Here is a 26,790-nt window from a genome sequence, read left to right as displayed (position 1 = left end):
AAGCTAACATACTGACCAGACAGGACACGTCGTGTGCACGAGCGCCACAAAATATGTGTTATTCAATTATTGCACCCACACTGCTCACGCGCGCCAACGAGCGTCTGCGATGCCAAGGGCTAAAATAGAAGTCCTTTTTATTTCTGATGCAGATCACACTGCAAGTCCTGCCCCACGTGCCATCTCATTGGTTTATAGAAGCCCACGTGGGTGATTGAAAGACGAACTGTTTTGCCGGTTGTCGTGGTAATACCATGAAAGTGTAGATGCCAATCACCATATAAATTCAAAGATTAAAAAGCCTGGAATGAGATGACTAGAAACTATTTGGTTGGCCTTTTTGTGTGTGGATTAATTGTCGGAGTAGAGGACCTTGTGCATTTCAGGTAAAATAACAATGTTTATATCCCAGAACAAATTAGCTAGCAACAGCAAACTAAATAAAAAAGGACGAATTATCTAGCAAGTACAAGCTAACTAGCTAAATTGCCATACATGTTTGTTAAATGCTTTCGACCTGTCCCCAAATGAATGTCATTGGTTCAGTTTGTTTTGATATTTTAACCGGCATGTCGTGATCGTGTTTGGTGTAGGGGGACAAAATAAATGTATGCACGATAACGCAGCCGGTTTGGGTTCCGTGTAAGAATGACAGGAATAAGTCAGTAAACGTTAGGTAGTTAGATAGCCAATAGTTAATATTCTGGCAAGTTTGATGTATAATTAGCCAACTAACGTTAAGTAACGTTAGCTAGCTAACATATCGGAAAATACTGCTGTAATGATATGTGGTTCATGAGAACGGCGTAGCTAACAAATTGTCAGCCAACAAAACCTGTAACGTAACTTATTTGAAAAGTCATTACATTGCTCAACATCTTCTTAACCTTTGTCCTTATTACTTAAAGCAATGAATTTGTATCCTCTCTCATACTTCAGCTGCATTATTGTCCACCATTTTCTTCAAATCTGAAAACGATGTGAAGCCATGCCCATTTCCTCTAGAATTGCATTTGCGGGCCCTAAAGTACGGAAATAGTGTCCTCTGCTTGTATACTTCATGTTTTGGCGAATTTAGTACGACATTCGGGAACTTTTGGCATACTAACTATATCCATACTATGACCAATAAGCATACTACATACTCAATTCACGTCACAAATAGTAAGGTTAGTATGAGTATTCAAACACATCTCTGGTCTCTCACCTGTCCACAGCCACCACTACACTCTGAGAACTGGTTTCTCCCACTGACTCCTGGATATGAGCCATCTGCCTCCGGTCTGGACCTCCAACCAGGGTCCCTGCAACAGGAAACACATTTAACACACCAGTCACTTGCCAAACGGCACCCTATCCCCTACATAGTGCAGTACTTTTGATCATGGTTCATAGATCCCTGGTCAAAAGTAGTGCACTATTATAGGGAATAGGGTGCACTTTGGGACATAAACGCTGTCTTCAAACACCATTTACACAGTCAATGTCCTTGATGTTCAAGAGCCCTGTGAGCCTTACCCAGTCCCAGGGGCATGAACTCCTCTCCCCCGATGGGGAAGCCCTTGATGCCAGCCTGGCTATCCCGAGCAACTCCAGAGATGTAGCGTGTCTTCACCCCCGTGCCAATCAGCTGGGCCAACTCCAGCTGGCTAATACACCGCAGGATCTGCAGAGAGAGGGTTAGGGCCCTCTTGATCTGTTAAAATGTCTCTACCAAGTGCTACACTATATAATATGGGTTTGATTCCTGACTAACAGAAGAGATGAGAGGCAGGGTTAGAAATGGGAAGGCCAGGTGCTATCTGGGAGAAGCCCTCTGACCTACCTCGTGCCAAGAGTTGCCCAGGTAGTTTCCATCTGTGTGGGCCACAGTGATAAGGGTCTTGATGGTGTCGATGTTCTTCTGCTTCATCTCAGTGATGCTGGAGCTGGCTGTGAGCAGGGTGAACCGAGCCAAGGCTTGGACGTACGCATCCCTCTCCAACTGCAGAGAGCCACAGACAGACGGGTAATTAATGTTAAAGATGAACATAAAGACACAAAAAACTCTTCTAGGTTATTTAAGTTCATGTTAAGTCTAGAACTATGTTTGATGGGGGGGGGGGTATTTGGAAAGTAAAGTGTATAAGGCTGTTTACACAGGCAGTCCACAAATTGGCAAAAGAGCTGATCTGATTGGTAAAAAAAAACTATTAGTGGAAAAAGATCAGAATTGGGCCACCTGTGGAAACACAGCCTAAGGTTGCTACATTATATGTTTTAGAAGCAGAGGTCTAGCTGTGTAGCCAGGGGAAACAACTAACCTGCATACTGAAGATGCATGCAATCCTGACAGCACAGCGGATCCCCTCCAGACACAGAGAGGCCACCTCCTGGTCGTCACAGTCCTGTAGGCCCACGCTGAATGCTGCCAGGAGAGGGGTCCACGCCAGCTGAAATACACAGGCAGGTAGAGCACACAGGCTCGAATCCTTTTACTTCGTAAAGAACATCGGTCACACATACACATACAGGGTGAAGTCATCTTCTGGCACAGGTGATAAGTCTGGGCTTCTGCATCTAAACTCCTTGCTCATCTACTCATAGCGGTGCCAGAGGAAGGCACAGAGCATCAAGGACCTCACACCTCCCAGCTGTTCTCTCCCTTACCGTCAGGCAGACATGAGGTCTGATAGAAACTGTTTCTGAGCCTGTTGGTATCTACAAGCCATCAGAATGCTGAACACTTCAACTGAACTGACCACCTGCTCTGATTCTCCACACCTTAGTACACATGCATTCATACACCCACACAAACACACTGAGTGTACAAAACATTAAGAACACCTTTCTAATGCATTAGCATCAAACAGCCCCCGTGATATGCCAATTCTCAGGGAAGTTAGGAACAAATATACACAGTTAGGAGAGCTAAGGCTAGCTTTTTCAAGCAGGAATTTGCATCCTGTAGCACAAACTCCAAAAAGTTCTGGGACACTAAAGTCCATGGAGAATAAGAGCACCTCCTCCCAGCTGCCCACTGCACTGAGGCTAGGAAACACTGTTACCACCAATAAATCCACAATATTTGAGAACTTCAATAAGCATTTTTCTACGGCTGGCCATGCTTTCCACCGGACTACCCCTACCCCAGTCAAAATTGTGCCTTCCTGTATTACACTTATGCAAAATAAAAAAATATATATACAGTGGGGCAAAAAAGTATTTAGTCAGCCACCAATTGTGCAAGTTCTCCCACTTATAAAGATGAGGCCTGTAATTTTCATCATAGGTACACTTCAACTATGACAGACAAAATGAGAAAAAAAATCTGGAAAATCACATTGTAGGATTTTTACTGAATTTATTTGCAAATTATGGTGGAAAATAAGTATTTGGTCAATAGCAAAAGTTTCTCAATACTTTGTTATATACCCTTTGTTGGCAATTACAGAGGTCAAACGTTTTCTGTAAGTCTTCACAAGGTTTTCACACACTGTTGCTGATATTTTGGCCCATTCCTCCATGCAGATCTCCTCTAGAGCAGTGATGTTTTGGGGCGGTTGCTGGGCAACACAGACTTTCAACTCCCTCCAAAGATTTTCTATGGGGTTGAGATCTGGAGACTGGCTAGGCCACTCCAGGACCTTGAAATGCTTCTTACGAAGCCACTCCTTCGTTGCCTGGGCAGTGTGTTTGGGATCATTGTCATGCTGAAAGACCCAGCCACGTTTCATCTTCAATGCCCTTGCTGATGGAAGGAGGTTTTCACTCAAAATCTCACGATACATGGCCCCATTCATTCTTTCCTATACACGGATCAGTCGTCCTGGTCCCTTTGCAGAAAAACAGCCCCAAACCATGATGTTTTCACCCCCATGCTTCACAGTAGGTATGGTGTTCTTTGGATGCAACTCAGCATTCGTTGTCCTCCAAACACGACGAGTTGAGTTTTTACCAAAAAGTTATATTTTGGTTTCATCTGACCATATGACATTCTCCCAATCTTCTTCTGGATCATCCAAATGCTCTCTAGCAAACTTCAGACGGGCCTGGACATATACTGGCTTAAGCAGGGGGACACGTCTGGCACTGCAGGATTTGAGTCCCTGGCAGCGTAGTGTGTTACTGATGGTAGGCTTTGTTACTTTGGTCCCAGCTCTCTGCAAGTCATTCACTAGGTCCCCAGTGTGGTTCTGGGATTTTTGTTCACCGTTCTTGTGATAATTTTGACCCCACGGGGTGAGACAGAGGAGCCTCTTAAAAAAGTTACAGGTCTGTGAGAGCCAGAAATCTTGCTTGTTTGTTATTGACCAAATACTTATTTTCCACCATAATTTGCAAATAAATGTATTAAAAATCCTACAATGTGATTTTCCAGATTTTTTTTCTCATTTTGTCTGTCATAGTTGAAGTGTACCTATGATGAAAATTACAGGCCTCTCATCTTTTTAAGTGGGAGAACTTGCACAATTGGTGGCTGACTAAATACTTTTTTGCCCCACTGTATATTCTGCCATCGTATTCTTATCTAATAATATTTGTTCATGTATTGTCGAGAAGGAACCTGCAAGTAAGCATTTCATTGGAAGATGTATACCATGTGTATCCCGTACATACGACTAATTAAAACGTTACATTCCTTGGGGTTTTAGGATGGGTATCTGTAAGGCACTTTGTATTTACATTAGCAGCTATCACATGTGGTTTGATGGAGTCTGGCTGACTCTACCTTGAACATGGGCCGGACGTGCTCCAGATGGGTGGCGCTGAAGAAGGGGGCCTGGGCGTGGCTTACAGCCTCCATCAGGGCCTTGGCTGTCTTCGCCATCTGTTCCATCTCAACGTCATACAGCAGACGACGCTGCTTCTCATTGGCTACGTCTGCGAAGAGAGACCACCCACATTATCACAACTAATCTCTAGTGAACAGACATTGTAAAAACATCTGACAAAATTATGTAAAATATTAGTTCTGGGTTGACAGTATCACATGAACAACACCTACGTTTCCTAGGCAACCAGTAGGGCTACAATTCCCCCTGGGCAGGTTGGTGTAGGGGTTCAGCTGACATAATACATACAGGATTAGATAGCTTGTCAGAGAGACGTGACATTGAGGATTCTGCATTGTGATGCATTTACATGACACTAGAACATTCTATAACAGTCATGTTAGAGCCCCATTACCATGACACTACAACATTCTATAACAGTCATGTTAGAACCCCATTAACATGACACTACAACATAACAGTCATGTTAGAACCCCATTAACATGACACTACAACATTCTATAGCAGTCATGTTAGAACCCCATTAACATGACACTACAACATTCTATAACAGTCATGTTAGAACCCCATTAACATGACACTACAACATGATAACAGTCATGTTAGAACCTCATTAACATGACACTACAACATTCTATAACAGTCATGTTAGAGCCCCATTAACATAACAAAAGGGAAAATAATAACTGAAAGTCTAGAATCAGGGAAAATAATAACTGAAAGTCTAGAATCAGAACAATATTCTAAATGTTGGCTCAACTCTAAATATAATGTCTCTTGTCAGACCCTGGCTCCTCTGCTTACTGTGCTTGCTAGTCTTGGGTGTGATAGTGTGCTCCTTGCTGTCCTTCATGGCGATCTTCTTGCCAGCGATCTCATGGTATATGGAGGACAGGTACTCCTCAGGCAGGTCCTTACTGTCGTTGATGCCACGGTTCATTCTGATGTACTGTTCCTTGGTCATTTTGTTCTTCACCTGTAACATAACGGTGGGGACCTCAGTTACTAAAAACAACTGGCCGTAGGTAGGTATGAACAGGCTAAATGACGGTCTGGTCGAGTTCTGGTGGTGGGTTCACAAAGGAAGGGTTGGGAGTTCAAATCCCGGATGAGCAATGCATGGTAACTTTTTGGTCCTTTGTAGCTCAGTTGGTAAAGCATGTAACTCCAGGGTAGTGGGTTTGATTACCGGGACCACCCATACGTATAATGTATGTATAACTGACTAAGTCGCTTCGGATAAAAGTGTCTGCTAAACCTACTCATTCCAGGTAGTTGTTTTTTTACATTGTAGAATAACTGTGAAGACATAAAAACTATGAAATAACACATGGAATCATGTAGTAACCAAAAAGTGTTTACAAATCCAAAATATATTTTATATATTTGAGATTCGTCAAAGTAGCCTCACTTTTTTGGATGACAGCTTTGCACACTCTTGGCATTCTCTCAACCAGCTTCATGAGGTAGTCACCTGGAATGCATTTCAATTAACAGGTGTGCCTGGAATGTATTTTTCTTAATGCATTAGAGCAAAAAAAGTTGTGTTGTGAAGTCCATATGGCAAGAACAGCTCAAATAAGCAAAGAGAAATGGCAGTCCATCATTACTTTAAGCTATGGTCAGTCAAAGCGGAACATTTTAAATCACTTAAAGTTTATTCAAGTGCAGTTGCAAAAACCATCAAGCGCAATGATGAAACTGCCAATCATGAGGACCTCCACATGAAAGGAAGACCCAGAGTTACCTCTGCTGCAGAGAATAAGTTCATAAGAGTTAACTGCACCTCAGAAATTGCAGCCCAAAGAAATGCTTCAGAGTTCAAGTAACAGACACGTCTCAACATCAACTGTTCAGAGGAGACTGCGTGAATCAGGACTTCATGGTCAAATTGCTGCAAAGAAACCACTAAAAGAACATCAATAAGAAGAAGGGACTTGTTTGGACCAAGAAACATGAGCAATGGACATTAGAGTCCAGATTTTTGGTTCCAACCGCTGTGTCCTTGTGAGATGCAGAACAGGTGAACGAATGATCTCCACTTGTGTGGTTCCCACCATGAAGCATGGAGGAGGTGTGATGGTCTGGGGGTGCTTTGCTGGTGACACTGTCAGTAATTTAATGCTGCATCAGATGACCTGGCCTCGACCATCACCCGACCTCAACCCAATTGAGAGGGTTTGGAATGAGTTGGACTGCAGAGTGAAGGAAAAGCGTGGGAACTCCTTCAAGAGTGTTGGAAAACCATTCCAGGTGAAGCTGGTTGAGAGAATGCCAAGAGTGTGCAAAGCTGTCATCAAAGCAAAGGGTGGCTACATTGAAGAATCTGAAATATATCAAATATATTGATTTGTTTAACACTTTTTTTGGTTACTACATGATTCCGTATGTGTTATTTCATAGTTTTGATGTCTTCACTATTATTCTACAATGTAGGAAACAATATAGAAAAACCCTTAAATGAGTAGGTGTGTCCAAACTGTTGACTGGTACTGCATGTTTTTTTTGTATTTTTTTAAAGACTGACTGGTTGATGTTCTGACCTGTGGACTGTGCGCATATACACACACACAGTCAAAAGTTTGGACACACCTACTCATTTAAGGGTTTTTCTTAATTTTTTCTACATTGCTGTCAAGGTAAAGGGTGGCTATTGGAAGAATCAAATAGTTTTGATGTCCTCACAAATTATTCTACAATGTTGAAAATAGTAAAATAAAATTTAAAAAAACCCTTGAATGAGTAGGTTTTCTAAAACTTTTGACCAGTAGTGTATATCTATAAAACCAGACTGACTGATTGGTTGGTGTTCTGACCTGTGGACTGTGCAGGTCTGTGGTCAGCATGATGATGGAGAAGGCCAAGACGTAGGCTGTGTCTGCACTGGCAAACTCCCCCTGTCTGCAGGGGCAAGATCATGTGGTGTCACATCAATATAACACAGGGGGAGTGGGGGGGTAGCGCATCAATTATAACATCAACATAACACAGGAGGAGTGGGGGGGTAGCGCATCAATGTAACACACGGGGGTAGCGCATCAATTATAACATCAACATAACACAGGGGGGGGGGGGGGGGGAGTAACGCATCAATATAACACAGGGGGGGGGGGAGTAACGCATCAATATAACACAGGGGGGGGGGGGAGTAACGCATCAATATAACACAGGGGGGGAGTAACGCATCAATATAACACAGGGGGGGAAGTAACACATCAATATAACACAGGGGGGGGAAGTAACACATCAATATAACACAGGGGGGGGGGGAGTAACACATCAATATAACACAGGGGGGGGGGGGGGGGAGTAACACATCAATATAACACAGGGGGGGGGGGGAGTAACACATCAATATAACACAGGGGGGGAGTAACACATCAATATAACACAGGGGGGGAGTAACACATCAATATAACACAGGGGGGAGTAACACATCAATATAACACCAGGGGGGGGGAGTAACGCATCAATATAACACAGGGGGGGGAGTAACGCATCAATATAACACAGGGGGGAGTAACACATCAATATAACACAGGGGGGGGGGAGTAACGCATCAATATAACACAGGGGGGGAGTAACACATCAATATAACACAGGGGGGGGTAGTAAGCATCAATATAACACAGGGGCGGGGGAGTAACGCATCAATATAACACAGGGGGGGGGAGTAACACATCAATATAACACAGGGGGGAGTAACACATCAATATAACACAGGGGGGGAGTAACACATCAATATAACACAGGGGGGGGGGGGGGGGGGGGGGGAGTAACACATTCAATTATAACACAGGGGGGAGTAACACATCAATATAACACAGGGGGGGAGTAACACATCAATATAACACAGGGGGGCGGGAGTAACATTCAATATAACACTGGGGAGGAGTAACACATCAATATAAACACAGGGGGGGGTAACATCAATATAACACAGGGGGGGTAACATCAATATAACACAGGGGGGTAACATCAATGGTAACATCAATATAACACAGGGGGGGAAGTAACATCAATATAACACAGGGGCGGGGAGTAACATCAATATAACACAGGGGGGGGGAGTAACATCAATATAACACAGGGGGAGTAACACATCAATATAACACAGGGGGGGGGGGGAGTACCACATCAATATAACACAGGGGGGGGGGGGGGAGTAACACATCAATATAACACAGGGGGGGGGGAGTAACCACATCAATATAACACAGGGGGGGAGTAACACATCAATATAACACAGGGGGGGGGTAACGCATCAATATAACACAGGGGGGGAGTAACGCATCAATATAACACAGGGGGGGGGAGTAACACATCAATATAACACAGGGGGGGGGGAGTAACGCATCAAGTATAACACAGGGGGGGGGGGAGTAACGCATCAATATAACACAGGGGGGGGGGAGTAACACATCAATATAACACAGGGGGGGGGGAGTAACACATCAATATAACACAGGGGGGGAGTAACACATCAATATAACACAGGGGGGGAGTAACACATCAATATAACACAGGGGGGCGGGAGTAACATCAATATAACACGGGGAGGAGTAACACATCAATATAACAGGGGGGTAACATCAATATAACACAGGGGGGGGTAACATCAATATAACACAGGGGGGGTAACATCAATATAACACAGGGGGGGGAGTAACATCAATATAACACAGGGGGGGGGAGTAACATCAATATAACACAGGGGGGGGAGTAACATCAATATAACACAGGGGGGGGAGTAACATCAATATAACACAGGGGGAGTAAACACATCAATATAACACAGGGGGGGGGGGGGGGAGTACCACATCAATATAACACAGGGGGGGGGGGGGGAGTTAACACATCAATATAACACAGGGGGGGGGGGGGAGTAAACACATCAAATAACACAGGGGGGGAGTAACACATCAATATAACACAGGGGGGGAGTAACGCATCAATATTAACACAGGGGGGAGTAACACATCAATATAACACAGGGGGGGGGGGAGTAACGCATCAATATAACACAGGGGGGGGGGGGAGTAACACATCAATATAACACAGGGGGGGGGGGGAGTAACAGCATCAATATAACACAGGGGGGAGTAACACATCAATATAACACAGGGGGGAGTAACACATCAATATAACACAGGGGGGCGGGAGTAACATCAATATAACACGGGGAGGAGTAACACATCAATATAACAGGGGGGTAACATCAATATAACACAGGGGGGGTAACATCAATATACACAGGGGGGGGAGTAACATCAATATAACACAGGGGGGGGGAGTAACATCAATATAACACAGGGGGGGGAGTAACATCAATATAACACAGGGGGAGTAACACATCAATATAAACACGGGGGAGTAAACACATCAATATAACACAGGGGGGGAGTAACATCAATATAACACAGGGGGGGGAGTAACATCAATATAACACAGGGGGAGTAACACATCAATATAACACAGGGGGGGGGGTAACACATCAATATAACACAGGGGGGGGGTAACACATCAATATAACACAGGGGGGGTAACACATCAATATAACAGGGGGGGGAGTAACACATCAATATAACACAGGGGGGGAGTAACACATCAATATAACACCAGGGGGGAGTAACACATCAATATAACACAGGGGGGGGAGTAACATCAATATAACACAGGGGGAGTAACATCAATATAACACAGGGGGGAGTAACATCAATATAACACAGGGGGGGTGTAACATCAATATAACACAGGGGGGAGTAACATCAATATAACACAGGGGGGGAGTAACATTAATATAGCACGGGGGGGAGTAACATCAATATAGCACAGGGGGGGGAGTAACATCAATATAACAGGGGGGGGGGAGTAACACATCAAATATAACAGGGGGGGGGGAGTAACACATCAATATAACAGGGGGGGAGTAACACATCAATATAACAGGGGGGAGTAACATCAATATAACACAGGGGGAAAGTAACACAATCACATATAACAAGGGGGGGAGTAACATCAATATAACACAGGGGGAGTAACATCAATATAACACAGGGGGGAGTAACATCAATATAGCACAGGGGGGAGTAACATCAATATAGCACAGGGGGGGGAAGTAACATCAATATAACAGGGGGGGGGAGTAACACATCAATATAACAGGGGGGGGGGGGGAGTAACACATCAATATAACAGGGGGGAGTAACACATCAATATAACAGGGGGGAGTAACATCAATATAACACAGGGGGGAAGTAACACATCAATATAACACAGGGGGGGAGTAACATCAATATAACACAGGGGGGGGGGGGAGTAACATCAATATAACACAGGGGGGGGAGTATCATCAATATAACACGGGGGGAGTATCATCAATATAACACAGGGGGGGGAGTAACATCAATATAACACAGGGGGAGGGGGGGGGGGGGAGTATCATCAATATAACACAGGGGGGAGTAACATCAATATAACAGGGGGGAGTAACACATCAATATAACACAGGGGGGGGGGGTGGTAACATCAACTATAACACGGTGGGGGGGGAGTGAGTAGTAACATCAATATAAACTACGGGGGGGGGTGAGGGGGAAATCAACATAACAGGGGTGGGGGAGTAACATCAATATAACACGTTGGGGGGGGGGAGTAAACATCAATATAACATGGAGGAGTAACACATTCAATATAACACCGGGGGGTAACACATCATATAACACAGGGGGGTGGAGCGAGTAGTAAAAGGGGGTAAACATGAATATAACAACAGGGGGGGGGGTAGAGTAAACATGAAATATAACACAGGGCGGGGGGGAGTAGGAGTAGTAGTAGAGTAACATCAATAAACACAGGGGGGGGAGTATCCTCAATATAACACAGGGGGGGGGGGGAGTAGTATCATTCAATATAACACAGGGGGGGGCGAAGTATCATCAATATAAACACAGGGGGGGGGTAACATTGCAATATAACACAGGGGGAGTAACATCAATATAACACAGGGGGGTAACATCAATATAACACGGGGGGGGGGGAGTAACATCAATATAACACAGGGGGGGGGGGGGGGGGAGTATCATCAATATAACACAGGGGGAGTAACATCAATATAACACAGGGGGGGAGTAACATCAATATAACACAGGGGGGGAGTAAACATCAATATAACACAGGGGGGGAGTATCATTCAATATAACACAGGGGGGGAGTAACATCAATATAACACAGGGGGGGGGGGGAGTATCATCAATATAACACAGGGGGGGGAGTATCATCAATATAACACAGGGGGGGGAGTAACATCAATACAACACAGGGGGGGGAGTAACATCAATATAACACAGGGGGGGAGTATCATCAATATAACACAGGGGGGAGTAACATCAATACAACACAGGGGGGAGTAACATCAATATAACACAGGGGGGGAGTAACATCAATATAACACAGGGGGGGGGGGGAGTAACATCAATATAACACAGGGGGGGGGGAGTAACATGAATAGAACACAGGGGGGAGTAAACACATCAATATAACACAGGGGGGGAGTAACACATCAATATAACACAGGGGGGGAGTAACACATCAATATAACACAGGGGGGGGAGTAGTAACATCAATATAACACAGGGGGGGAGTATCATCAATATAACACGGGGGGGGGGGGGGGGGGGGGAGTATCATCAATATAACACAGGGGGGGGGGGGGGGGGAGTATCATCAATATAACACAGGGGGGAGTAACATCAATATAACACAGGGGGGGAGTAACATCAATATAACACAGGGGGGGAGTAACATCAATATAACACAGGGGGGGGTATCATCAATATAACACAGGGGGGGAGTAACATCAATATAACACAGGGGGGGGGAGTATCATCAATATAACACAGGGGGGGGGAGTATCATCAATATAACACAGGGGGGGAGTAACACATCAATATAACACAGGGGGGAGTAACACATCAATATAACACAGGGGGGGGGGAGTAACATGAATAGAACACAGGGGGGAGTATCATCAATATAACACAGGGGGGGGGGGGAGTATCATCAATATAACACAGGGGGGGGGGGGGGGGGAGTATCATCAATATAACACGGGGGGGGGGGGGGGGGGGGAGTATCATCAATATAACACAGGGGGGGGGGGGGGGGGGGGGGAGTATCATCAATATAACACAGGGGGGGGAGTAACATCAATATAACACAGGGGGGGAGTAACATCAATATAACACAGGGGGGGAGTAACATCAATATAACACAGGGGGGAGTAACATCAATATAACACAGGGGGGGGAGTATCATCAATATAACACAGGGGGGGGGAGTATCATCAATATAACACAGGGGGGGGGGGGGAGTATCATCAATATAACACAGGGGGGGAGTAACATCAATATCACAGACATTAAAGACGCAACATCCACACAGTATCTATAACTGAGGACGTTCATGACAGGTTTCCAGGGAGTGTATAAAATCTCAATGCCTCCCCCTGCAGGTAGCATACAGCCACATGCCTTACCCCTGGTTACACTCCAGGTATCGGGCAGCAAACTTCTCCATGAGCCTGTCAATCTTCTGGGCCTCTCCTGGGAGCCGGAAGCCCTCCAGGAAAGCCCTCAGAGCAGAGACAAAGTCCCGGCCACAGAAGTCCAGCTGGTCCACATAGTTGTACATCACCTCCTTGTTGAAACGGATATTCTCCCCCAGGTACTCCCCTACCTGTGTCTATAGAGAGGAGAGGAGAGTTGAGGAAATAAAACGTTTATTTCGAGTTTATTTTATTTAACCTTTATATAACCACAGAAGTCCGTTATATACACAGCAGCGTTTTACAATGACAACCTTTTTTTGTTGTTGTGTGAAGTAAAGGCTGAGCACATCACAAAAACAACCTGTTACATACTCTGGAGAGGATATTGAATCAAAGTTCTCCATGTTTGCCCAGTGATATAAGTTGGGTGAAGGGCTATGAGGTTGTGGTGAGGAGCTCACCGTATCCAAGCGCTCCTCTTGATGCAGGAACTGGGCGATTTCCTCCGCTGTGGTTCCCAGCATGCCTTGGTCTTGTAAGTACTGGACACCTCGCTTGGGCTTTTTGTTGAACCTTGAGAGATGGTGACACAAATAATCTACAGCTACTACAGATATCATTAGATAGGCCACGAGACATCTCCCTGACTGATAGACAGACACAGAGAACATCTCCCTGACTGATAGACAGACACAGAGAACATCTCCCTGACTGATAGACAGACACAGAGAACATCTCCCTGACTGATAGACAGACACAGAGAACATCTCCCTGACTGATAGACAGACACAGAGAACATCTCCCTGACTGATAGACAGACACAGAGAACATCTCCCTGACTGATAGACAGACACAGAGAACATCTCCCTGACTGATAGACAGACAGAGAACATCTCCCTGACTGATAGACAGACACAGAGAACATCTCCCTGACTGATAGACAGACACAGAGAACATCTCCCTGACTGATAGACAGACACAGAGAACATCTCCCTGACTGATAGACAGACACAGAGAACATCTCCCTGACTGATAGACAGGAACAGAGAACATCTCCCTGACTGATAGACAGGAACAGAGAACATCTCCCTGACTGATAGACAGGAACAGAGAACATCTCCCTGACTGATAGACAGGAACAGAGAACATCTCCCTGACTGATAGACAGGAACAGAGAACATCTCCCTGACTGATAGACAGGAACAGAGAACGTCAGAGGGGAGGACAGTGACTCACAGCTCAATGCCGTGCTCAATGACATCCTTTTGTTGTTTGATGACCTCATACTGTTCTGGGTGGTCAGGCTGGGAGGACTGGACACTAGATGACATGGTGGAGTCCAGAGAGCTGACGCTGCCTCTACGAGACGTCGTCTGGTCAGGAAGCTTGCGCTCCGCACCCTCACCATCCGACGGCTGCTCCTGGCCTGGGTCACACACACACACACACACACACAGCAGGGTCAAGACACACACACACCTAATCAAATCAAATTTATTTGTCACATACACATGGTTAGCAGATGTTAATGCGAGTGTAGCGAAATGCTTGTGCTTCTAGTTCCGACAATGCAGTAATAACGAACAAGTAATCTAACTAACAATTCCAAAAAAAACTACTGTCTTATACACAGTGTAAGGGGATAAAGAATATGTACATAAGGATATATGAATGAGTGATGGTACAGAGCAGCATAGGCAAGATACAGTAGATGATATCGAGTACAGTATATACATATGAGATGAGTATGTAAACCAAGTGGCATAGTTAAAGTGGCTAGTGATACATGTATTACATAAGGATGCAGTCGATGATATAGAGTACAGTATCTACGTATGCATATGAGATGAATAATGTAGGGTAAGTAACATTATATAAGGTAGCATTGTTTAAAGTGGCTAGTGATATATTTACATCATTTCCCATCAATTCCCATGATTAAAGTGGCTGGAGTAGAGTCAGTGGCATTGACAGTGTGTTGGCAGTAGCCACTCAATGTTAGTGGTGGCTGTTTAACAGTCTGATGGCCTTGAGATAGAAGCTGTTTTTCAGTCTCTCGGTCCCAGCTTTGATGCACCTGTACTGACCTCGCCTTCTGGATGACAGCGGGGTGAACAGGCAGTGGCTCGGGTGGTTGATGTCCTTGATGATCTTTATGGCCTTCCTGTAGCATCGGGTGGTGTAGGTGTCCTGGAGGGCAGGTAGTTTGCCCCCGGTGATGCGTTGTGCAGACCTCACTACCCTCTGGAGAGCCTTACGGTTGAGGGCGGTGCAGTTGCCATACCAGGCGGTGATACAGCCCGCCAGGATGCTCTCGATTGTGCATCTGTAGAAGTTTGTGAGTGCTTTTGGTGACAAGCCGAATTTCTTCAGCCTCCTGAGGTTGAAGAGGCGCTCCTGCGCCTTCTTCACGATGCTGTCTGTGTGAGTGGACCAATTCAGTTTGTCTGTGATGTGTATGCCGAGGAACTTAAAACTTGCTACCCTCTCCACTACTGTTCCATCGATGTGGATGGGGGGGGGTGTTCCCTCTGCTGTTTCCTGAAGTCCACAATCATCTCCTTAGTTTTGTTGACGTTGAGTGTGAGGTTATTTTCCTGACACCACACTCCGAGGGCCCTCACCTCCTCCCTGTAGGCCGTCTCGTCGTTGTTGGTAATCAAGCCTACCACTGTTGTGTCGTCCGCAAACTTGATGATTGAGTTGGAGGCGTGCGTGGCCACGCAGTCGTGGGTGAACAGGGAGTACAGGAGAGGGCTCAGAACGCACCCTTGTGGGGCCCCAGTGTTGAGGATCAGCGGGGAGGAGATGTTGTTGCCTACCCTCACCACCTGGGGGCGGCCCGTCAGGAAGTCCAGTACCCAGTTGCACAGGGCGGGGTCGAGACCCAGGGTCTCGAGCTTGATGACGAGCTTGGAGGGTACTATGGTGTTGAATGCCGAGCTGTAGTCGATGAACAGCATTCTCACATAGGTATTCCTCTTGTCCAGATGGGTTAGGGCAGTGTGCAGTGTGGTTGAGATTGCATCGTCTGTGGACCTATTTGGGCGGTAAGCAAATTGGAGTGGGTCAAGGGTGTCAGGTAGGGTGGAGGTGATATGGTCCTTGACTAGTCTCTCAAAGCACTTCATGATGACGGATGTGAGTGCTACGGGGCGGTAGTCGTTTAGCTCAGTTACCTTAGCTTTCTTGGGAACAGGAACAATGGTGGCCCTCTTGAAGCATGTGGGAACAGCAGACTGGTATAGGGATTGGTTGAATATGTCCGTAAACACACCGGCCAGCTGGTCTGCGCATGCTCTGAGGGCGCGGCTGGGGATGCCGTCTGGGCCTGCAGCCTTGCGAGGGTTAACACGTTTAAATGTCTTACTCACTTCGGCTGCAGTGAAGGAGAGACCGCATGTTTTCGTTGCAGGCCGTGTCAGTGGCACTGTATTGTCCTCAAAGCGGGCAAAAAAGTTGTTTAGTCTGCCTAGGAGCAAGACATCCTGGTCCGTGACTGGGCTGGGTTTCTTCCTGTAGTCCGTGATTGACTGTAGACCCTGCCACATGCCTCTTGTGTCTGAGCCGTTGAATTGAGATTCTACTTTGTCTCTGTACTGGCGCTTAGCTTGTTTGATAGCCTTGCGGAGGGAATAGCTGCACTGTTTGTATTCAGTCATGTTACCAGACACCTTGCCCTGATTAAAAGCAGTGGTTCGCGCCTTGAGTTCCACAGGAATGCTGCCATCAATCCACGGTTTCTGGTTGGGGAATGTTTTAATCGTTGCTATGGGAACGACATCTTCAACGCACGTTCTAATGAACTCGCACACCGAATCAGCGTATTCGTCAATGTTGTTGGCTGACGCAATACGAAACATCTCCCAGTCCACGTGATGGAAGCAGTCTTGGAGTGTGGAGTCAGCTTGGTCGGACCAGCGTTGGACAGACCTCAGCGTGGGAGCTTCTTGTTTTAGTTTCTGTCTGTAGGCAGGGATCAACAAAATGGAGTCGTGGTCAGCTTTTCCGAAAGGGGGGCGGGGCAGGGCCTTATATGCGTCGCGGAAGTTAGAGTAACAATGATCCAGGGTCTTTCCACCCCTGGTTGCGCAATCGATATGCTGATAAAATTTAGGGAGTCTTGTTTTCAGATTAGCCTTGTTAAAATCCCCAGCTACAATGAATGCAGCCTCCGGATAAATCGTTTCCAGTTTGCAGAGAGTTAAATAAAGTTCGTTCAGAGCCGTCGATGTGTCTGCTTGGGGGGGGATATATACGGCTGTGATTATAATCGAAGAGAATTCTCTTGGTAGATAATGCGGTCTACATTTGATTGTGAGGAATTCTAAATCAGGTGAACAGAAGGATTTGAGTTCCTGTATGTTTCTTTCATCACACCATGTCACGTTGGCCATAAGGCATACGCCCCCGCCCCTCTTCTTACCAGAAAGATGTTTGTTTCTGTCCGCGCGATGCGTGGAGAAACCCGCTGGCTGCACCGCTTCGGATTGCGTCTCTCCAGTGAGCCACGTTTCCGTGAAACAGAGAACGTTACAGTCTCTGATGTCCCTCTGGAATGCTACCCTTGCCTAGTTGTTCCTAGTTGTTCACAGCTAGACACACACAGCTCATTATACTCACCGAGGTTGGCCTGCAGGTTGGGGTTGACATACATGTCTCTGCTCCACTCCACCATGCATTTCAGAATGGACACCAGACACTCCAGGCCCTTCTTACGCAGACTCAGCTCCTGGAAAATACAGTATCAGTCAAAAGATTGGACACACCTACTCATGCAAGACTTTTCTTCATTATTTTTAAGATTTTCTACATTGCTGAATAATAGTGAAGACATCAAAACTATGAAATAACACATACGGAATCATGTAGTAACCAAAAAAAGTGTTAAACAAATCCAAATATTTTTTAGATTCTTCGAAGTAGCCACCCTTTGGCTTGATGACAGCTTTCCACACTCTTGGCATTCTCTCAACGAGCTTCCTGAGGTAGTCACCTTGGATGCTTTCCCAACAGTCTTGAAAGACATCCCACATATGCTGAGCACTTGTTGGCTGCTTTTCCTTCACTCTGCTGTCCAATTCATCCCAAACCATCTCAATTGGGTTGAGGTCGGGTGATTGTGGAGGCAAAGGTCATCTGATGCAGCACTCCATCACTCTCCTTCTTGGTCAAATAGCCCTTATACAGCCTGGAGGTGTGTTGGGTCAGTGTCCTGTTGAAAAACAAATGATCGTTCCACTAAGCCCAAACCAGATGGGATGGCGTATCACTGCAGAATGCGGTGGTAGCCATGCTGGTTAAGTGTGCCTTGAATTCTAAATAAATCACTGACAGTGTCACCAGCAAAGCCTCCCACACCATCAACCCTCATCCATGCTTCACGGCGAGAACCACACATGCGGATATCATCCGTTCACCTACTCGGCATCTCACAATGCCATGACCATCGGAACCAAAAATCTCAAATTTGGACTCTGAGCAAAGGACAGATTTCCACCGTTCTAATGTCCATTGCTCGTGTTCCTTGGCCAAAGCAAGTCTCTTCTTATTGGTGTCCTTTAGTAGTAGTTTCTTTGCAGCAATTCGACCATGAAGGCCTGATTCTCACAGTCTCCTCTCCTCCTCAGTTGAGATGTGTCTGTTACTTGAACTCTGAAGCATTTATTTGGGCAGCAATTTCTGAGGCCGGTAACTCTAATGAATTTATCCTCTACAGCAGAGGTCTTCCTTTCCTGTGGCGGTCCTCATGAGCGCTTGATGGTTTTTGAAGAAACTTTCCAAGTTCTTAATGTTCCCAGATTAAGACGTGAAGGTGAGTAATGGACTGTCGTTTCTCTTTGCTTATTCTTCCATGGACTTGGTCTTTTACCAAATAGGGTTATCTTCTGTATACAAACCCTACCATGTAACACAACTGATTGGCTCAAATGCATTAAGGAAAGACATTCCACAAATTAACTTTTTATTGATTTATTTTACCTTTATTTAACTAGGCAAGTCAGTTAAGAACAAATTCTTATTTTCAATGACGGCCTAGGAACAGTGGGTTACCTGCCTGTTCAGGGGCAGAATGACAGATTTGTACCTTGTCAGCTCGGGGGTTTGAACTTGCAACCTTCCGGTTACTAGTCCAACGCTCTAACCCCTAGGCTACCCTGCCCCCCCCCATTAACAAGGCACACCTGTTAATTGAAAAGCATTCCAGGTGACTACCTACCTCATGAAGCTGGTTGAGAGAATGCCAAGAGTGTGCAAAGCTGTCATCAAGGCAAAGGGTGGCTTGTTTGAATAATCTAAAATATGAACTATATTTTTGATTTGTTTGAAACTTTTTTGGTAACTACATGATTCCATGTGTTATTTCATAGTTTGTAGAATAATTGTGAAGACATCAAATTAGAAAAAAGTTAAAAAAAGAAAAACCCTGGAATGAGTAGCTGTGTTCAAACTGTATTTCTCCTGTTAATGGTCGATGACATCATATACAGAGCTCAAACACACAGAAACAGATGAATGACTGAAAATCCAACCATGATTTGGTATACATTGTACAACTCTGTGTAAATTCCTCTGTCTGTATTCGGTCTCTAAATGTTGTCTATCACTAGCAGCACCATACCAACAGGTCACATTCTGACTGTCAAGGTACTTGGCGAATAAAAGTGATTCTAATTCTGACCATATTTGGTAGGTAACTACTGACAGGTCAGTGTGAGGTCACCTGTAGAGGGGTCATCCCCAGCTCCTGGCCACTCCTTCCCATGGCAATCTTAGACAGGTCATTCACCAGACGCTCAAAGATGTTGGCAGCGTTCAGGTCACAGTCGTAGTTCACATAGATATCCACCACACACTGAGCATCTGGGGTGAAGGGTTTGAAGAGGGGGAGATTAAACTGAGACAGGTCTCAATGAGGGTTGAGTGGTAAATGGTACTTAGAACAGCAGCATGTGTTTTTACTTGCACATATCCGTGTCAGGGTTTGAATGACCATCCACTTGTGTTCAAAGGAGCTGGATGACGTTTCCAGGATGGTCAGGAAAATCTCCCTGAAGAACACCTGAGTTTCAGAGAGAGAGAGAGAGAGGAGAGAAGAGTGAGGGGCCTGGACGAGAGAGACAGAGAGAGAGAGTGAGGGGTGACGAGAGAGGAGAGAGAGAGAGAGAGAGGAGAGGAGAGGAGAGAGAGAGAGGAGAGAGAGAGAGAGAGAGGAGAGAGAGAGAGGAGAGATGAGATAGAGAGGTGAAGGAGTGGAGAGAGAGAGAGAGAGAGTGAGGAGTGGAGAAGAGAGAGAGAGAAGTGAGGAGGTGGAGAGAGAGAGAGAGAGAGTGAGGGAGTGGATGAGAGTGAGGAGGAGAGAGTGAGAGAGTGGAGGAGGAGAGAGAGAAGGAGTGAGGGAGTGGAGAGGAGAGAGAGAGAGGTGAGGAGTGCGAGAGAGAGAGGAGAGAGTGAGCGAGTGGAGAGAGAGAAGAGAGGAGAGTGGAGAGAAGAAGAGATGAGGAGGAGAGAGAGAGAGTGAGGAGCTGGAGAGAGAGAGAGAGAGTGAGGAGTTGAGAGAGAGAGGAAGAGTGAGGAGTTGGAGAGAGAGGAGAGAGATGTGAGGAGTGGAGAGAGAGAGAGAGAGTGAGGAGTTGGAGAGAGAGAGAGAGAGTGAGGAGTGGGAGAGAGAGAGAGAGAGTGGGAGGAGTGGAGAGAGAGAGAGAGAGAGAGTGAGGAGTGGAGAGAGAGAGAGAGAGAGAGTGAGGAGTGAGAGAGAGAGAGAGAGAGAGTGAGGAGTGGAGAGAGAGAGAGAGAGAGTGAGGAGTGGAGAGAGAGAGAGAGAGAGTGAGGAGTGGAGAGAGAGAGAGAGAGTGAGGAGTGGAGAAGAGAGAGAGAGAGTGAGGAGTGGAGAGAGAGAGAGAGAGTGAGGAGTGGAGAGAGAGAGAGAGAGTGAGGAGTGGAGAGAGAGAGAGAGAGTGAGGAGTGGAGAGAGAGAGAGAGAGTGAGGAGTGGAGAGAGAGAGAGAGAGTGAGGAGTGGAGAGAGAGAGAGAGAGTGAGGAGTGGAGAGAGAGAGAGAGAGTGAGGAGTGGAGAGAGAGAGAGAGAGTGAGGAGTGGAGAGAGAGAGAGAGTGAGGAGTGGAGAGAGAGAGAGAGTGAGGAGAGAGAGGAGAGAGTGAGGAGAGAGTGAGAGAGAGAGGAGAGAGTGGAGAGAGAGAGGAGAGAGTGGAGAGAGTGGAGAGAGAGAGGAGAGAGTGGAGAGAGAGAGGAGAGAGTGAGGAGAGAGTAAGGAGAGAGTAAGGAGTGAGGGAGGGAGGAGAGAGTGAGGAGAGAGTGAGGGAGGGAGGAGAGAGTGAGGAGAGAGTGAGGGAGGGAGGAGAGAGTGAGGAGAGAGTGAGGGAGTGAGGAGAGAGTGAGGGAGGGAGGAGAGAGTGAGGGAGGGAGGAGAGAGAGAGGGGTGGAAAGATGGTAGGTAGTCACATCATTTATTTTCATTCCCTGTTGCCTATTCTGAACTGAATGACAGGACTCTAAATAAAATCCCAGATTAAACCTCTATTTAACTCCTGCATCTCACACCTCAATCTGCATCTTGAGGTGGACTTTGAAGTGGGAGAGCAGGGTGAGGAAGATGGCGAGGGAGAGCTCGAACACCTCTGGCACAGAGGAGACACCGTTCTTCGAGAGGGCCACACACAGGTACTGCTTGATGGCGTTGACAAACATCGAGTGGGAGCGGAAGACAGGCCCCGCCCCCTGGAGCACAGACAGCAGCAGCTGCAGGGACACCACCTTGGAGCGCAGCTCATGAGACCTGAGGGCGAGAGAGAGAGAGAGAGAGAGAGAGGGGCGAGAGAAGGTAAAAAAAAACAGTGGAGAGGAAGAGGGGAAAGAAGAAGTTGGATAAAGGAGAGATAGAGGACAAACACATGGGAAAAAGTCAGAGGTGGTGGGGGTGTAAATATTCAACAGTGTAGAATATGAATGTCTGGTACAGTCTATAGCCTCAGTTGAATATAGGCATTTAGGTTTAAACTAGAACACGCCCCTCTTATGTTTGGAAGCAGTGATCAGGCTCAGCATTAGTCTATTCAGACTCCCAGCCTCAGGGTTTGACATTAGAGACACTGAAGACACTCCAGAAAACCTCAGGATCTTTAAACACTCTAGTTATATCAAGTAAGTGGCAGCTAGTGATATAGTCCTGTATTGGGGCCTGGTGGTCTTCTGTAGCTTAGCTAGTAGCGCTTGAAGCTTGCAACACCAGGATAGTTGGTTCAATTCCCGGGACCACCCGTACACAGAATGTATACATGCACACATGACTTAAGTCTCTTATGGGTAAAACAAGTCTGCTAAATGACATTATTGTGAACAGAAAGCAGAAGAATGTGGACTTGGTTTAGATGATGAGATCAAGGGAAAGGTGAAGTTGTGGGTGTGAACTGAGCGGGGAAGCGAGTGCTGATGGGCTGAAGGGCTAGTGGGCTGAAGGGCTGGTGGGCTGAAGGGTTGGTGGGCTGAAGGGTTAGTGGGCTAAAGGGCTAGTGGGCTGAAGGGCTAGTGGGCTGAAGGGCTAGTGGGCTGAAGGGCTAGTGGGCTGAAGGGCTAGTGGGCTGAAGGACTGAAGGGCTAGTGGGCTGAAGGACTAGTGGGCTGAAGGACTAGTGGGCTGAAGGACTAGTGGGCTGAAGGACTAGTGGGCTGAAGGACTAGTGGGCTGAAGGGCTAGTGGGCTGAAGGGCTAGTGGGCTGAAGGGCTAGTGGCTGAAGGACTAGTGGGCTGAAGGGCTAGTGGGCTGAAGGGCTAGTGGGCTGAAGGGCTAGTGGGCTGAAGGGCTAGTGGGCTGAAGGACTAGTGGGCTGAAGGACTAGTGGGCTGAAGGGCTGAAGGACTAGTGGGCTGAAGGCTGAAGGACTAGTGGGCTGAAGGGCTGAAGGACTAGTGGGCTGAAGGGCTGAAGGACTAGTGGCTGAAGGACTAGTGGGCTGAAGGGCTAGTGGGCTGAAGGGCTGAAGGACTAGTGGGCTGAAGGACTAGTGGCTGAAGGGCTGAAGGACTAGTGGGCTGAAGGACTAGTGGGCTGAAGGCTGAAGCATACTGGCTGAAGGGCTAGTTGGGCTGAAGGGCTAGTGGGCTGAAGGGCTAGTGGGCTGAAGGGCTAGTGGGCTGAAGGGCTAGTGGGCTGAAGGGCTAGTGGGCTGAAGGACTAGTGGGCTGAAGGGCTGAAGGACTAGTGGGCTGAAGGGCTGAAGGACTAGTGGGCTGAAGGGCTGAAGGACTAGTGGGCTGAAGGGCTAGTGGGCTGAAAGGCTAAAGGGCTAAAGGGCTAGTGGGCTAAAGGGCTAGTGGGCTAAAGGGCTAGTGGGCTAAAGGGCTAGTGGGCTAGTGGCTAAAGGGCTAGTGGGCTAAAGGGCTAAAGGGCTAAACGGCTAGTGGGCTGAAGGGCTAGTGGGCTGAAGGGCTGAAGGACTAGTGGGCTGAAGGGCTGAAGGACTAGTGGGCTGAAGGGCTGAAGGACTAGTGGGCTGAAGGACTAGTGGGCTGAAGGGCTAGTGGGCTGAAGGGCTGAAGGACTAGTGGGCTGAAGGACTAGTGGGCTGAAGGGCTGAAGGACTAGTGGGCTGAAGGACTAGTGGGGCTGAAGGGCTGAAGCACTACTGGGCTGAAGGGCTAGTGGGCTGAAGGGCTAGTGGGCTGAAGGGCTAGTGGCTGAAGGGCTAGTGGGCTGAAGGGCTAGTGGGCTGAAGGGCTAGTGGGCTGAAGGGCTAGTGGGCTGAAGGGCTGAAGGACTAGTGGGCTGAAGGGCTGAAGGACTAGTGGGCTGAAGGGCTGAAGGACTAGTGGGCTGAAGGGCTGAAGGACTAGTGGGCTGAGGGCTAGTGGGCTGAAAGGCTAAAGGCTAAAGGGCTAGTGGGCTAAAGGGCTAGTGGGCTAAAGGGCTAGTGGGCTAGTGGGCTAAAGGGCTAGTGGGCTAAAGGGCTAAAGGGCTAAACGGCTATGGGCTGAAGGGCTAGTGGGCTGAAGGGCTGAAGGACTAGTGGGCTGAAGGGCTGAAGGACTAGTGGGCTGAAGGGCTGAAGGACTAGTGGGCTGAAGGCTCTGTGGGCTGAAGGGCTGAAGTGACTAGTGGGCTGAAGGGCTAGTGGGCTGAAGGGCTAGTGGGCTGAAGGGCTAAAGGACTAGTGGGCTGAAGGGCTGAAGGGCTAGTGGCTGAAGGGCTAGTGGCTGAAGGGCTAGTGGGCTGAGGGCTAGTGGGCTGAAGGGCTGAAGGGCTAGTGGGCTGAAGGGCTAGTGGGCTGAAGGGCTAGGGGGCTGAAGGGCTAGTGGGCTGAAGGGCTAGGGGGCTGAAGGGCTAGTGGGCTGAAGGACTAGTGGGCTGAAGGGCTGAAGGACTAGTGGGCTGAAGGGCTGAAGGACTAGTGGCTGAAGGGCTGAAGGACTAGTGGGCTGAAGGGCTAGTGGGCTGAAAGGCTAAAGGGCTAGTGGGCTAGTGGGCTAAAGGGCTAGTGGGCTAAAGGGCTAGTGGGCTAAAGGGCTAGTGGGCTAAAGGGCTAGTGGGCTAAAGGGCTAGTGGGCTAAAGGGCTAAAACGGCTAGTGGGCTGAAGGGCTAGTGGGCTGAAGGGCTGAAGGACTAGTGGGCTGAAGGGCTGAAGGACTAGTGGGCTGAAGGGCTAGTGGGCTGAAGGGCTAGTGGGCTGAAGGGCTAAAGGACTAGTGGGCTGAAGGGCTGAAGGGGCTAGTGGGCTGAAGGGCTAGTGGGCTGAAGGGCTAGTGGGCTGAAGGGCTAAAGGACTAGTGGGCTGAAGGGCTGAAGGGCTAGTGGGCTGAAGGGCTAGTGGGCTGAAGGGCTAGTGGGCTGAAGGGCTGAAGGGCTGAAGGGCTGAAGGGCTGAAGGGCTAGTGGGCTGAGGGCTGAAGGACTGAAGGACTCAAGGACTAGTGGGCTGAAGGGCTGAAGGACTAGTGGGCTGAAGGACTAGTGGGCTGAAGGGTTGGTGGGCTGAAGGGCTAGTGGGCTGAAGGGCTAGTGGGCTGAAGGGCTGAAGGACTAGTGGGCTGAAGGGCTGAAGGACTAGTGGGCTGAAGGGCTAGTGGCTGAAGGGCTGAAGGACTAGTGGCTGACCGGGCTGAAGGGCTAGTGGGCTGAAGGCTAGTGGGCTGAAGGGCTAGTGGGCTGAAGGGCTAGTGGGCTGAAAGGCTGAAGGACCTAGTGGGCTGAAGGACTAGTGGGCTGAAGGGCTAGTGGGCTGAAGGGCTAGTGGGCTGAAGGGCTAGTGGGCTGAAGGGCTAGTGGGCTGAAGGGCTAGTGGGCTGAAGGCTAGTGGGCTTGAAGGGCTAGTGGGCTGAAGGGCTGAAGGGCTAGTGGGCTGAAGGGCTAGTGGGCTGAAGGGCTAGTGGGCTGAAGGACTAGTGGGCTTAAGGGCTGAAGGACTAGTGGGCTGAAAGGCTGAAGGACTAGTGGGCTGAAGGGCTGAAGGACTAGTGGGCTGAAGGGCTAGTGGGCTGAAGGGCTGAAGGACTAGTGGGCTGAAAGGCTGAAGGACTAGTGGGCTGAAGGGCTGAAGGACTAGTGGGCTGAAGGGCTAGTGGGCTGAAGGGCTGAAGGACTAGTGGGCTGAAGGGCTGAAGGGCTAGTGGGGCTGAAGGGCTAGTGGGATGAAGGACTGAAGGGCTAGTGGGCTGAAGGGCTTAGTGGGCTGAAGGGCTAGTGGGCTGAAGGGCTGAAGGACTAGTGGGCTGAAGGACTAGTGGGCTGAAGGGCTAGTGGGCTGAAGGGCTAGTGGGCTGAAGGGCTAGTGGGCTTGAAGGGCTAGTGGGCTGAAGGGCTAGTGGGGCTGAAGGGCTGAAGGGCTAGTGGGCTGAAGGGCTAGTGGGGCTGAAGGGCTAGGGGGCTGAAGGGCTAGTGGGCTGAAGGGCTAGGGGGCTGAAGGGCTAGTGGGCTGAAGGACTAGTGGGCTGAAGGGCTGAAGGACTAGTGGGCTGAAGGGCTGAAGGACTAGTGGGCTGAAGGGCTGAAGGACTAGTGGGCTGAAGGGCTAGTGGGCTGAAAGGCTAAAGGGCTAGTGGGCTAGTGGGCTAAAGGGCTAGTGGGCTAAAGGGCTACTAGGGCTAGTGGGCCTAAAGGCTAGTGGCTACAGGGCTATGGCTAAAGGGCTAAACGGCTAGTGGGCTGAAGGGCTAGTGGGCTGAAGGGCTGAAGGACTAGTGGGCTGGAAGGGGCTGGAAGGACTAGTGGGCTGAAGGCTAGTGGGTCTGAAGGGCTAGTGGGCTGAAGGGCTAAAGGACTAGTGGGCTGAAGGGCTGAAGGGCTAGTGGGCTGAGGGCTAGTGGGCTGAAGGGCTAGTGGGCTGAAGGGCTGAAGGGCTGAAGGGCTGAAGGGCTGAAGGGCTAGTGGGCTAAAGGGCTAGTGGCTGAAGGGCTAGTGGGCTGAAGGGCTAGTGGGCCTGAAGGGCTGAAGGACTGAAGGACTCAAGGACTAGTG

At 48.1% G+C, this 26,790-nt stretch overlaps 1 protein-coding gene across 3 annotated transcripts in view; it reads right to left on the bottom strand.

The window, feature by feature from the left end:
* The window catches only part of LOC109869529 (brefeldin A-inhibited guanine nucleotide-exchange protein 2), a 55,914-nt gene that overhangs the window by 14,327 nt on the left and 14,797 nt on the right, over positions 1 to 26,790 (bottom strand). For all 3 annotated transcript variants that reach the window (XM_020459727.2, XM_031803465.1, XM_031803466.1), the window contains exons 10-23: positions 21,884 to 22,118; positions 20,287 to 20,386; positions 20,048 to 20,187; positions 17,947 to 18,055; positions 14,560 to 14,749; positions 13,785 to 13,896; positions 13,312 to 13,517; positions 7,592 to 7,676; positions 5,580 to 5,751; positions 4,712 to 4,863; positions 2,304 to 2,432; positions 1,826 to 1,984; positions 1,519 to 1,666; positions 1,208 to 1,304 (exon numbers count right to left, since the gene is read on the bottom strand). In XM_020459727.2, coding sequence (XP_020315316.2) covers positions 1,208 to 1,304; positions 1,519 to 1,666; positions 1,826 to 1,984; positions 2,304 to 2,432; positions 4,712 to 4,863; positions 5,580 to 5,751; positions 7,592 to 7,676; positions 13,312 to 13,517; positions 13,785 to 13,896; positions 14,560 to 14,749; positions 17,947 to 18,055; positions 20,048 to 20,187; positions 20,287 to 20,386; positions 21,884 to 22,118 — 2,034 coding nt within the window. The remainder of the gene's footprint in view (positions 1 to 1,207; positions 1,305 to 1,518; positions 1,667 to 1,825; positions 1,985 to 2,303; positions 2,433 to 4,711; positions 4,864 to 5,579; positions 5,752 to 7,591; positions 7,677 to 13,311; positions 13,518 to 13,784; positions 13,897 to 14,559; positions 14,750 to 17,946; positions 18,056 to 20,047; positions 20,188 to 20,286; positions 20,387 to 21,883; positions 22,119 to 26,790) is intronic.

This window comes from Oncorhynchus kisutch, linkage group LG24 (genome assembly GCF_002021735.2).
Source record: "Oncorhynchus kisutch isolate 150728-3 linkage group LG24, Okis_V2, whole genome shotgun sequence".
Lineage (NCBI taxonomy): Eukaryota > Metazoa > Chordata > Actinopteri > Salmoniformes > Salmonidae > Oncorhynchus > Oncorhynchus kisutch.
This window is presented reverse-complemented; position numbering and strand designations above follow the sequence as displayed.